Source organism: Nerophis ophidion, linkage group LG10, assembly GCF_033978795.1.
Source record: "Nerophis ophidion isolate RoL-2023_Sa linkage group LG10, RoL_Noph_v1.0, whole genome shotgun sequence".
Classification (NCBI taxonomy): Eukaryota; Metazoa; Chordata; class Actinopteri; order Syngnathiformes; family Syngnathidae; genus Nerophis; species Nerophis ophidion.
In genome coordinates this window covers 12468547-12482227 of record NC_084620.1, presented here as the reverse complement: position 1 = coordinate 12482227, position 13681 = coordinate 12468547, and the positions used below count along the sequence as shown (strand labels likewise).

General features: G+C 45.4%; 1 protein-coding gene across 2 annotated transcripts in view; it reads left to right on the top strand.

Annotated features, from left to right (window-relative positions):
• The window catches only part of adam19a (ADAM metallopeptidase domain 19a), a 128185-nt gene that overhangs the window by 101726 nt on the left and 12778 nt on the right, over positions 1-13681 (top strand). For both annotated transcript variants that reach the window (XM_061912414.1, XM_061912415.1), the window contains 4 exons: positions 2167-2256; positions 3477-3672; positions 3858-3966; positions 11462-11666. In XM_061912414.1, coding sequence (XP_061768398.1) covers positions 2167-2256; positions 3477-3672; positions 3858-3966; positions 11462-11666 — 600 coding nt within the window. The remainder of the gene's footprint in view (positions 1-2166; positions 2257-3476; positions 3673-3857; positions 3967-11461; positions 11667-13681) is intronic.

The following is a 13681-nucleotide window of genomic DNA, read 5'->3' as shown; positions in this document are numbered from 1 at the left end:
GCATACTGTGTGAATTATGTTCTTTATATGTACCGCTGACGATGGCTCCTTTTTTCTTTTCATTCGTGTCACATCTCTCTGCCTCCGTTATCTCTGAACACATCTGTTCCTGTGTACTTAACTACTGCTACTGGGTAGAACAGGGAGCTTGTTGATTAGATTGACCACTGCTGCCATCTAGCTGAAAACATGTGTATCATTCTAGAATGAATACAAGAATGTGGACATAAATAATGAAAGTCTCGCCTGAAAACTCACCAACTGACCAGCACCCCACCCAGGGCGTCCCCAGCCCCAAACCCTCCCTTTTGCAATTCCTTCATGTGGTGTTTTAAATCCAAAAACAAAACAGACAAAGCCATGATATTTTTTGATGTGTTACAAAAGACCTTGCCCACACGAGCACACATACGGTAAAACCCAGTGAAGTCAGTCCCACGTGTACGTCGATAATTGGTCTATCTTTAACAACTCATTCATTGTATTGTTTCTAGCACTAAAAAGTGCCCGCCTAAGCATTGTCAACATGGTTGACTGCTTTTTTCGGCACAAACTTTCATCAAAGAGATAATTTCTATGAAAACTGAGTGTATTTTTTCAACAATGGTGCAGTGAAACAACAACATAGAATTATTTCTACCCATTGAGGAAATTTAGATTTAAAGGAGACCTCAATTGAGTCTAATCAACAGTTAAAACACTTTATTGTGGTCTAGACTTGAGTAATTTGTATTTGATATGCTTAGGTATACATTTTGTGTACATTTTGCTCCACAGTTACATTATAACCAGCTTTTTTGGTTTTTCTGGTTTCTGTGTGGAAGAGTTCCCTTTAGATTGCAAATGAAACCCTCCACGCCCCGCACTCAACAACATTTTTAGAATTGATCTTATGAAAATGTACACTGTTTGGGTATTTTGAAGACAAATCACCACTATTTATTTTGTATATAGATTTACGAGTCCCAGCATTAGGTATACCTTGTGTTGCGCACAACGCAAAAAGAGCAGCATTTACCTTCATATACTGTATTTATTAATTGCATATCTGTGTTTTTGTGCGCATACCACGATAGAGCTGCTCAGTGGGCTTGTGGTTAGAGTGTCCGCCCTAAGATTGGTAGGTCGTGAGTTCAAACCCCGGCCGAGTCATACCAAAAAACTATAAAAATGGGACCCATTACCTCCCTACTTGGCACTCAGCATCAAGGGTAGGACCTGGGGTTAAAATCACCAAAAAGATTCCCAAGTGCGGCCACTGCTGCTGCTCACTGCTCCCCTCACTACCTAGGGGGTGAAACAAGGGGAGGGTATTTTCACCACACCTAGTGTGTGTGTCACTATCTTGACTTTAACTTTATTAAGATGATGTGTCCAAGATGAAAATAATGATTTACTCTATGATTCCAACTTTTTCATTATTTTTCCTCAAACCAGGTAGTGTTGTCACAATGACACAATTTTTTGTCTGAGTTTAGCAGCTAATCCAACTTTGTACTGGTCAGTGACAAAACAGTCCAAAGTCAAATGTATTTATTGTATTTATTGTAAACAGTCTCACTACCTGAAGCAGAGGTAGAGGAAGCTGGCCAATAGCAAGTTCCAGAAATGACCACATAAGTTCATCCACCACATTGTGACATCCCACTGCATCCAAAGTTAAAAGAAGACTCCAAAACACAGTGTTTAAGGTATCGAAAACAGCATGCAAGCTCACGCCCAAATGCATGAACCTTATGATTTGATGCTTGCGTATTGTTTAACATAAGTATCCAACATTGTAACATTTTTTAGGTCAGTAAACAAGAAGATAATCTTAGCTCCCCTTCGAAGCTTCAAAAAACATTGCAGTTATAACAGTTTCAACCACAGCGACTAACAAAATACATCTATTCATTTTTTAGATATTTGGTCACAGGGAGAGAGATCTGTGCGTGTGCTTTATTGTCATTGCAGTCGAGACATATAATAAAATTACTGCAGTAAAAAAGATTTCGGTTTTGTCGATGTCAGTGAGCTTGTCTTAAGTATGTCGTAAGAAGGGGGTTCCACTGTATTATCAGAAAGGCAAATTTTCCAAATTTGAAAAACATCAGTTCACATGAAAGCACATTTACCAATGCCCATGTTCGTGGTGACAGCCTCAGTGTTCTTGATTGTTTACAGGAATGTACCAATGACTGTTGCAATGCCAACAACTGCACCCTGAAGGAGGAGGCTCAGTGTGCTCATGGGGTGTGTTGCCAAGGCTGTAAGGTAACACGCGCGTGCGCACACACACACACACACACACATACAGCAGTCCATTTTTACATTATCACCTTCGTAGGCTTTTACGACGACTTCCGTTGCAGCACCTAGTTTCAGTTTCAAACCGTAACAGCGTCCCTAATTGCAGCGCTGTAATGCTGATTCTAACATAGCGCTGTAAGAGAGAGGTGTCAAAGCTGAACACCTACACTGTTTGTTTCAGATGTCATCCAAAGTTACATAAAAAAATGAAAATGCAAGAGTCAACTTGGATACGTTTTTGTTCATTTAAGCTGCTTAACAAGCTGGACTATAAAGACAATACAACATAATTCTATATGCAAAGATGCATATGGAAAAGTGCAATTTATGTATCTGTACAGTAATCTATATCTGCATATTATTTTGTAAATGCAAACACTCTGCACCTTATTGCCCTTTATACTGCAATACAACGAGCTAATGCAACAACATTTTGTTGTTATCTGTACTGTAAAGTTCAAATTTTAATGACAATAAAAGGAAGTTTAAGTCTTAAACCAATTCAATATAAATCAATATATACTCAGCTATTTGAACCAAACAGCATCCTGTTAGCTTTGGGTTAAAGGTATATGTCGTTCGAGATGACGGAGTAAAATAATACATTTATTTTATTTTTACAATATCCTGGAGGTCAATAAAAAAAATTAGCTGCATGGTGAAGAATGGTCCTACCACTGTTTATTTGTTACCATTAACTTTGTATTAAAGATGTTTAAACAACGGGCTTCACATTTATGATCGGTAATGAATACCAACTTGAAAAGCGTCTTTATGAGGCACGGGTGAAACATGCAATTAGTCAGTTGTGACATCTATAAAAATCGTGTGTACAAGCAATTGAGGCATAATGGATCGTACCACTTGGCTGCAACCATCTGCGGACTGTTCAGCAAGCAAGTTGAATTCTAAAAGGATCATTGTTGAGAAAAAAATGACAATTATGCCCACAGTTGTATCACCAATATTCAGAGCAGTCCTGTGCTTCGCCATTTGACCTTGATATGAAAGCATTAGAATCATTTATCCAACATTTCTTGCATCGCTGCTGTTGCCGTAGTGATCCAGTCTTTGTGGTCTATAATATTGATGGCAAAGGCCTGGATAGCGCCCTACGCTGTGGGGCAAACCATAATCATGAGAATGCGTAATTCGTATCTTCACCCCTCCTCTCCCTGCTCCAGTTGAAACAGGCAGGCACCATGTGCCGGGGCCCAGCTGGGTCCTGCGATCTGCCCGAGTACTGCACGGGGGCGTCGCCTTACTGCCCCGCCAATGTCTACCTGCTGGACGGCTCCACCTGCCAGTACGGACGGGCCTATTGCTACAACGGCATGTGTCTGACCCATGAGCAGCAATGCCTCCAGCTGTGGGGCTCCGGTAAGGAAGCATACTCTTCTCGTGAACATTGTAGTCAATTCTCTTGTAAATGTGACGTATCCGTCAAACATGTCAACCACACTGACTGTGAGCTCTTACAGTTCCGCAGTGAAGTGTTTATGTATTGATTTATTGTTTTTATTTTTTCGAGCAGTAAGCAATTATGGAATACATGGTGTTTCCAGGTGCCCGCCCGGCCCACGACGCCTGCTTTGAAGACGTCAATGCGGCAGGAAACGCTTTCGGAAACTGCGGTAAAGATGAGCACGGCAACTACATGAAGTGTGCAAAAAGGTGAGTGATGATGGTGGATGAAGATGTGCTGTACTCCAATGTGTGGTGACGCAGGATATCCACAATGCGCTGAAGACTATTTTAGGATGAGAGGAAATTGGTGGATTAGATGAAGTGAAGCGAACATAATCCTCCTCCTTTTTTTTGTCCTATGTTAACATTTAGGAAGGAAAAATCATGTTTGTTTGTCTTTTTTTACATGCTAACCCAGTTAGCCTAACTATGGCGGTGCTGTAGCTAATGAATGGATCTAAATGAGCAATTTAGTTATGTTAATTAGGAAGTTGATAATCATGATCATGATGATAATGATGATGTTGCCCCACAGTAGTCATTAGATGCTGCAGTGAGGCTGATTAGAGGATATGTAAATGCAATACTTCCCCAGACGGAGCCTGACTAATCGTTGCATTAGTCACCGCGCTATCATACTGTAATTGTCAGCATTTATCCACTCAGACGGCATGTGTGAGTTTGTGTACTTGCCTGTCTCTGTCTGCATATCAATGAAGAAGACGTTAGTGTTGATAAGAAAGTCTTCACAAGAATAGATCAACAAAAAACAAACCAATACAGTGGGGGAAATAAGTACAGTGGTACAGTACCTCAACTTTAGAGTGTGTTTGAGAAAAAAGCTTTCTTTCAGTTAAAAGTTATGCTTTAATTTGCTGACCAAAGTTTGAGCTACAAGCATACCTGCCATTAGTTAGCGTAGAAAATATCAGAGTAAACCCTGTAAGATCCGCCTAAAACATCTGGTCTTACTCGCTAGCATTAGCTTATAGCTAGGGGTCGACATAACTTTGTTTTTAACCACAGGCATGGAGAAAGTGAGTGAGAAGGACAATGCTAAGAAGAATTAGATGACATTTATGACTTAAAGAAAGAAATCATCCAAAACAAGCTTGGTAACTTCAAAGCGGCTAAGATGTTGAAATATCTAAATAGCATACATTTATCCTTGAAAATATGGAATAGCTGGAGGAGAGACCGTAGAAGTCCACTCTACGAGGTAAATTCTGCACATTAATTTTACATTACTTCATCAAGTACTGTTGGATAGGTTTTTATTAATTTCTATTGTATTATAATATTTATTTTCTAAAAGTTAAGTGTTTTTCTTTTTAAAAGGCATGTTACGTGTTACAATTGCGCTGTTTTTAGAGGCTCGATAGATAGCTCGAAGACCTCTATGAAGAAGACCAAACATGGACCCGGATTTCCCTCGCCCGGACGCGGGTCACCGGGGCCCCCTTCTGGAGCCAGGCCCGGAGGTGGGGCACGATGGCGAGCGCCTGGTGGCCGGGCCTATTCCCATGGGGCCCGGCCGGGCACAGCCCGAAGAGGCAACGTGGGTCACCCCTCCGATGGGCGCACCACCCATAGCAGGGGCCGTAGAGGTCGGGTGCAATGTGAGCTGGGCGGCAGCCGAAGGCAGGGCACTTGGCGGTCCGATCCTCGGCTACAGAAGCTAGCTCTTGGGACGTGGAACGTCACCTCACTGGGGGGGAAAGAGCCTGAGCTAGTGCGCGAAGTGGAGAAGTTCCGGCTAGATATAGTCGGACTCACTTCGACGCACAGCAAGGGCTCTGGAACCACTTCTCTCGAGAGGGACTGGACCCTCTTCCACTCTGGCGTTGCCGACAGTGAGAGGCGACGGGCTGGGGTGGAAATTCTGGTTGCCCCCCGGCTTAAAGCCTGCACGTTGGAGTTCAACCCAGTGGACGAAAGGGTAGCCTCCCTCCGCCTTCGGGTGGGGGGGACGGGTCCTGACTGTTGTTTGTGCTTACGCACCAAGCAGCAGTTCAGAGTACCCACCCTTTTTGGGTACACTCGAGGGAGTGCTGGAAAGTGCTCCCCCGGGTGATTCCCTTGTCCTACTGGGGGACTTCAATGCTCATGTTGGCAACGACAGTGAAACCTGGAGAGGCGTGATTGGGAAGAATGGCTGCCCGGATCTGAACCCGAGTGGTGTTTTGTTATTGGACTTTTGTGCTCGTCACAGTTTGTCCATTACAAACACCATGTTCAAACATAAGGGTGTCCATTGGTGCACTTGGCACCAGGACACCCTAGGCCGCAGTTCCATGATCGACTTTGTAGTTGTGTCATCGGATTTGCGGCCTTATGTTTTGGACACTCGGGTGAAGAGAGGGGCGGAGCTTTCTACCGATCACCACCTGGTGGTGAGTTGGCTGCGATGGTGGGGGAGGATGCCGGACAGACCTGGCAGGCCCAAACGCATTGTGAGGGTCTGCTGGGAACGTCTGGCAGAGTCTCCTATCAGAGAAAGTTTCAATTCCCACCTCCGGAAGAACTTCGAACATGTCACGAGGGAGGTGCTGGACATTGAGTCCGAGTGGACCATGTTCCGCACCTCTATCGTCGAGGCGGCTGATCGGAGCTGTGGCCGCAAGGTAGTTGGTGCCTGTCGAGGCGGCAATCCTAAAACCCCTTGGTGGACACCAGCGGTGAAGGATGCCGTCAAGCTGAAGAAGGAGTCCTATCGGGTTCTTTTGGCTCATAGGACTACGGAGGCAGCGGACAGGGACCGACAGGCCAAGCGGTGTGTGGCTTCAGCGGTCGCTGAGGCAAAAACTCGGACATGGGAGGAGTTCGGGGCAGCCATGGAAAATGACTTCCGGACGGCTTCGAAGCGATTCTGGACCACCGTCCGCCGCCTCAGGAAGGGGAAGCAGTGCACTATCAACACCATGTATGGTGCGGATGGTGTTCTGCTGACCTCAACTGCGGATGTTGTGGATAGGTGGAAGGAATACTTCGAAGACCTCCTCAATCCCACCAACACGTCTTCCTATGAGGAAGCAGTGCCTGGGGAATCTGTGGTGGACTCTCCTATTTCTGGGGCTGAGGTCGCTGAGGTAGTTAAAAAGCTCCTCGGTCGCAAGGCCCCGAGGGTGGACGAGACCCGCCCGGAGTTCCTTAAGGCTCTGGATGCTGTGGGGCTGTCTTGGTTGACAAGACTCTGCAGCATCGCGTGGACATCGGGGGTGGTACCTCTGGATTGGCATACCGGGGTGGTGGTTCCTCTCTTTAAGAAGGGACACCGGAGGGTGTGTTCCAACTATCGTGGGATCACACTCCTCAGCCTTCCCGGTAAGGTTTATTCAGGTGTACTGGAGAGGAGGCTACGCCGGATAGTCGAACCTCGGATTCAGGAGGAACAGTGTGGTTTTCGTCCTGGTCGTGGAACTGTGGACCAGCTCTATACTCTCGGCAGGGTTCTTGAGGGTGCATGGGAGTTTGCCCAACCAGTCTACATGTGCTATGTGGACTTGGAGAAGGCATTCTACCGTGTCCCTCGGGAAGTCCTGTGGGGAGTGCTCAGAGAGTATGGGGTATCGGACTGTCTTATTGTGGCGGTCCACTCCCTGTACAATCAGTGCCAGAGCTTGGTCCGCATTGCCGGCAGTAAGTCGAACACATTTCCAGTGAGAGTCGGACTCCGCCAAGGCTGTCCTTTGTCACTGATTCTGTTCATAACTTTTATGGACAGAATTTCTAGGCGCAGTCAAGGCATTGAGGGGTTCCGGTTTGGTGACCGCAGGATTAGGTCTCTGCTTTTTGCAGATGATGTGGTCCTGATGGCTTCATCTGACCGGGATCTTCAGCTCTCACTGGATCGGTTTGCAGCCGAGTGTGAAGAGACCAGAATGAGAATCTGCTCCTCCAAGTCCGAGTCCATGGTTCTCGCCCGGAAAAGGGTGGAATGCCATCTCCGGGTTGGGGAGGAGACCCTGCCCCAAGTGGAGGAGTTCAAGTACCTAGGAGTCTTGTTCACGAGTGAGGGAAGAGTGGATCGTGAGATCGACAGGCGGTTCGGTGCGGCATCTTCCGTAATGCGGACGTTGTACCGATCCATTGTGGTGAAGAAGGAGCTGAGCCGGAAGGCAAAGCTCTCAATTTACCGGTCGATCTACGTTCCCATCCTCACCTATGGTCATGAGCTTTGGGTCATGACCGAAAGGATAAGATCACGTGTACAAGCGGCCGAAATGAGTTTCCTCCGCCGTGTGGCGGGGCTCTCCCTTAGAGATAGGGTGAGAAGCTCTGCCATCCGGGAGGAACTCAAAGTAAAGCCGCTGCTCCTTCACATCGAGAGGAGCCAGATGAGGTGGTTCGGGCATCTGGTCAGGATGCCATTTGAACGCCTCCCTAGGGAGGTGTTTAGGGCACGTCCAACCGGTAGGAGGCCACGGGGAAGACCCAGGACACGTTGGGAAGACTATGTCTCCCGGCTGGCCTGGGAACGCCTCGGCATCCCCCGGGAAGAGCTAGACGAAGTGGCTGGGGAAAGGGAAGTCTGGGTTTCCCTGCTTAAGTTGTTGCCCCCGCGACCCGACCTCGGCTAAGCGGAAGAAGATGGATGGAAATGGATGGATGTTTTGGAGGTTGGGCGTTAAGGGGGAAAGCACCGATCATCCATCCATCCATTTTCTACCGCTTATTCCCTTTTGGGGTCGCGGGGGGCGCTGGCGCCTATCTCAGCTACAACCGATCAAATTGATTTTAATACATTTCAGTGGAAGATAGTGTTTTCTGTTTAGAGCTCTGTCACATAACCAATTAGGCTCATAAGTTGAGGTACTACTGTTTGTTTTTATTATGTAAGTTTACCCTCCTAAGGAGATTTCAAGATTCTATCATTTAATTTCAAATTAATTGTACAGAGAGAGACATAATGTGAAAAACTTTTTAAGGGGTCTTATTATGCAAAAACAACTTTTAAATTAAACCACCCACAAAAAGGTGCATCCTGAAGATGGTCCGTAAAACATAATCTATGCAAAATGTTGACCAAAGAACCACCATTACATCTTATGTACACCACAAGAAAGTGTTTAAATTTAGAAAAACAGCAAGGGGTTAGTGGAGAGGTGGGCAAACTTTTTGACTCGCGGGCCACAATGGGTTTTAAAATTTGACAGAGGGGCCGGGCCAGGTGCACTTGGAGGGAGTGTTTGGGCCGGACATACTAAAGCATTAAATGTAGTGTGTGCAAACCTCATAGCACAGTAAGAACACTACAACCCAATTTATTAACTGTCTTTCAAATGTGAAAAATAGCCCTTATCAGTTAATAAATTTGTCTCAAGGAATATGCAAGATATGGCATTTACATACTATTTCGCAGATACTGTGAGGAGGAAATGTAAATAGATTAAAATAACATACGCACTGTGATTTATTAAGATTGCGTCTGTTTTAAATAAGTTTCAATCGAAGGTGCAAAGTTAAAGAAATCAACATTTATTGAAAAATGGAATCACTTTCATCATTCAAAACAAATTATTACACAACGAAATACTTCTTCAGTGAAGAAGTATTTTGTTGTCCACTCCTTATTAAACACTCGGCATTCGCTGTCCACTTTCTTTCTCTTTCGTCCGCTCATTTTTACAGAAGGGCTTAATGGTGATGTGAAACGAAGTGAAAATTTAAGTGAAATAAAGAGAAATACGCGCCACTCCATCAACGGTCAATGTGTTTTGAGTGCGCCATCTATTGGGGAAACATGGGCATTGCAGGGAAAAGGGGAAAAAAAGGAGGTTTTTACTATAATTTGGACAAGTTCGGCGGGCCGGATTAAAAAGCCTAACGGGCCGTATGTGGCCCACGGCCCGTAGTTTGCCCATGTCTGGGTTAGTGCATGTGCCTCACAATACAAAGGTCCTCAGTTCAATCAATCAATCAATCAATGTTTATTTATATAGCCCTAAATCACTAGTGTCTCAAAGGGCTGTACAAACCACATCGACATCCTCGGTAGAGCCCACATAAGGGCAAGGAAAACTCACACCCAGTGGGACGCCGGTGACAGTGACTATGAGAAACTTTGGAGAGGACCGCATATGGAGACCGAAAGCAATGGATGTCGAGTGGGTCTAACATAATACTGTGAAAGTTCAATCCATAGTGGATCCAACACAACTGTGAGAGTCCAGTCCAAAGTGGATCCAACACAGTAGCGAGAGTCCCGTCCGTAGTGTAGCCAACAGGAAACCATCCCAAGCGGAGGCAGATCAGCAGCGCAGAGATGTCCCCAGTCGATACACTGGCGAGCAGTCCATCCTGGGTCCCGACTCTGGACGAGTTGTCCTGGGTTCACTACCGGGCTCGGGATCTTTCTGTCTGGAGTTTGCATGTTCTCTCCACTGACTACGTGGGTTCCCTCCGGGTACTCCGGCTTCCTCCCACAGCCAAAAACCTGCACCTGGGGATAGGTTGATTGGCAACACTAAATTGGCCCTAGTGTGTGAATGTGAGTGTGAATGTTGTCTGTCTATCTGTGTTGGCCCTGCGATGAGGTGGCGACTTGTCCAGGGTGTACCCCGCCTTCTGCCCGAATGCAGCTGAGATAGGCTCCAGCGACCCCCCGCGACCCCGAACGAGACAAGCGGTAAAAAATGGATGAATGGATGGATCATAATATGACCCCTGTAAATAAAGGATGTATATATTACTAAATTTAAAAATATTAAAGAAATTAGTATTTGATCCTCTACCATACCGGTTATGTGTCCAATAAGCACACATTATTCGTGTCCCAAATGACAAAAGTACTCCTATTCTCAACCTCTTAAAATTGATAAAAGATATGTTTCATATAATCAGTCTGTTGTGTTCAAACATCTCCACCACAATGGGGAAGACCAAAGACCTATTAAATGACATCAGAAACCAGATTGTAGACTTGCACAACACTGGAATGGACCACAAGATGGTGAGAAATAGGCCACTTTTGGTGCAATAATTCATAAGTTGAAGAAATACTGGATAACAATCTGAAGAACTCAATGCAAGAATTCACCTGGTGGTGTAGGAATGATTGTTGGAAAGGTGAGAGACCAGCTCAGAATTACTAGGGGAAAGCTGGGTAATGATATCAAGGAAGTTGGAAGCACAGTCACCAAGAAAAAACATTAATAACACTTTTCTGTAAAGATTTAAGAACCTGCAGAGCCTGAAGGTCCCTCTGCTTTACAGGCCCGTCTGAAATTTGACAATCAACACCTGGATGACTCAAACTTTGGGAGAATGTAATGTGGTCGCATGTGACCAAAATCAAGCGTTTGGGTGCAGAGAAATGCTTAATATGACTCTAACAACAGCATCCCTATTGTCAAACATGGATGTGCTAACATTCTGCTTTGGAGATTTTTCTTCTGAACAAAAACCCTCTTGTGATGGTTGCAACTCTGCTGACCATCTCAAAGAAACATAAACAGGGGTTGTACAAAAAGTGTATAATCTTTAACCACTAGGTACTGTTATTTGTTGCACTCCATCTCTGTGTTACAATCAACATAGCATATAAGTTCTGGATTGTTCATTTTAAGGGGGTAAACTTAAACAATCAAGACAGGATCAAATACTTGTTTTACGCACTGTGCATTTTGTTCCCCTGTTAGTTTGTGGGGAGTGCTTTTCAGCAGTAAACAACATTAAGACTGCTGCATGTGTTTGTGTGCAGTGACGCCAAGTGTGGAAAGATCCAGTGCCACAGTGCTGCCAAGAAGCCCAAAGGTACCAACGCTGTGTCCATCGACACCACCGTCAAGACGGGAGGCATGGAGGTGAAGTGTCGCGGGACCTACGTCTACAGCACGCAGGACGGCCAGGGCGACCTACCCGACCCCGGCCTTGTCGTGACCGGCACCAAGTGTGGCGAGGGCCAGGTGCGTCCTCGATTCAGCAAAGTGTGACATTACTTGTTATTCAAAGTCAGCCGAAGCCAAATTACAAGTCTCAGATATTTGAACAACGAGCACTGTCTCTCCCTCCTGGGCACTTATCAGATGCAACGTTTGGACCGGAGGAACGACCTTGCTAATTTTCAGCCACTTTTTCCAGACAAATTCCACTTTGACAATTGAGGTACGCACCATGTGCAATATATTTAAAAAGTAATAGAAAATACACAGTCAGGCAGTCAGTTCACCTGCTCTACTATCGCGACTTTAGCATTAACAGATGTGTACACACACTGCTGTATCCCTTATGCTATTAGTGCGGCATTAAAGTTAAAGTACCAATGATTGTCTCACACACACACACTGGGTGCGGTGAATTGTGTCCTCTGCTTTTGACCCATCCCCTTGTTCACCCCCTGGGAGGTGAGGGGAGCAGTGGGCAGCAGCGGTGGCCACGTCCGGGAATCATTTTTTGGTGATTCAACCCCCAATTCCAACCCTTGATGCCGAGTGCCAAGCAGGGATTTAATGGATCCCATTTCTATAGTCATTGGTATGACTCGGCCGGGGTTTGAACTCACAACCTACCGATATCAGGGCAGACACTCTAACCACTAGTAGTACGGTATATAAGGTGGCCAACGGGGGCAAACATGCACAATCATCCAAAAAAATGCAAAAGAAAAAATTCTGCAAATGCCAAAAAACACAGACAACTCCCAAAGACAACTGCAGGAGAGATATGCTGCATTTTCACAAAATATAACAAAAGTTAGCCAGGCACCACCAGGAAGTTAACTGTTGGCACCGAACCTGAGAGTTATCCATCCATCCATTTGCTACCGCTTATTCCCTTTGGGGTCGCGGGGGGCACTGGTGCCTATCTCAGCTACAATCGGGCGGGAAGGCGGCGTACACCCTGGACAAGTCCCCATCTCATCGCTGGGCCAACACAGATAGACAGACAACATTCCCACTCACATTCACACACTAGGGCTAATTTAGTGTTGCCAATCAACCTATCCCCAAGTGCATGTCTTTGGAAGACGGAGGAAGCCGGAGTACTCGGAGGGAACCCACGCAGTCACGGGGAGGACATGCAAACTCCACACAGAAAGATCCCAAGCCCGGGATTGAACCTTCGTATTGTGAGGCAGACGCACTAACCCCTCTCCCACCGTGAAGCCCCACCTGAGAGTTATGTGTCATTAAATACTTAATATGTCTTATTTTACAAGATTATTGAGCGAGCAATTTCTACAGCCAAGTAAAGACCTAAATAACAATTAATTCTACCAACTTTTTTGTGGGATGTCTTTAAAGGGGAACTGCACTTTTTCATATTTTGCCTATCCTTATGTGAGACAAGCACACATATGTTTTTTCTTTGTTTATGCATTTTAACTAGTAAATAAACGCTAGAAAAAGTCAGCTAACAATGGAGGTAATGGGATTCGCTCTATATCACCTATAAAGCACTATTTAAAAAAATGCAATAACCTCCTTTATATACATGCCGTAAGTGTATATGTAATGTAGTAACAGGGACATTCATAACAACATATAATATTTGTGCATTTTGGTCATTTTAAGTTTACAGCTGTGGATTAATTTCACAGACACATAACAGCTATGTAATAAAATAAAATACAACTAAAGTTAACGTTAAAGTACCAATGATTGTCACACACACACACACACTAGGTGTGGTGAAATGTGTCCTCTGCATTTGACCCATACCCTTGTTCACCCCCTGTGAGGTGAGGGGAGCAGTGGGCAGCAGCGGTGCCGCGCCCGGGATTAATTTTTTGGTGATTTAACCCCCAATTCCAACCCTTGTTGCTGAGTGCCAAGCAGGGAGGTAATGGTCCCATTTTTATAGTCTTTGGTATGACTCGGCCGGGGTTTGAACTCACGCCCTACCGATCTCAGGGCGGACACTCTAACCGCTAGGCCACTGAGTAGGTGGCAAACTTTATGCTAGCCATCAATGACTACTC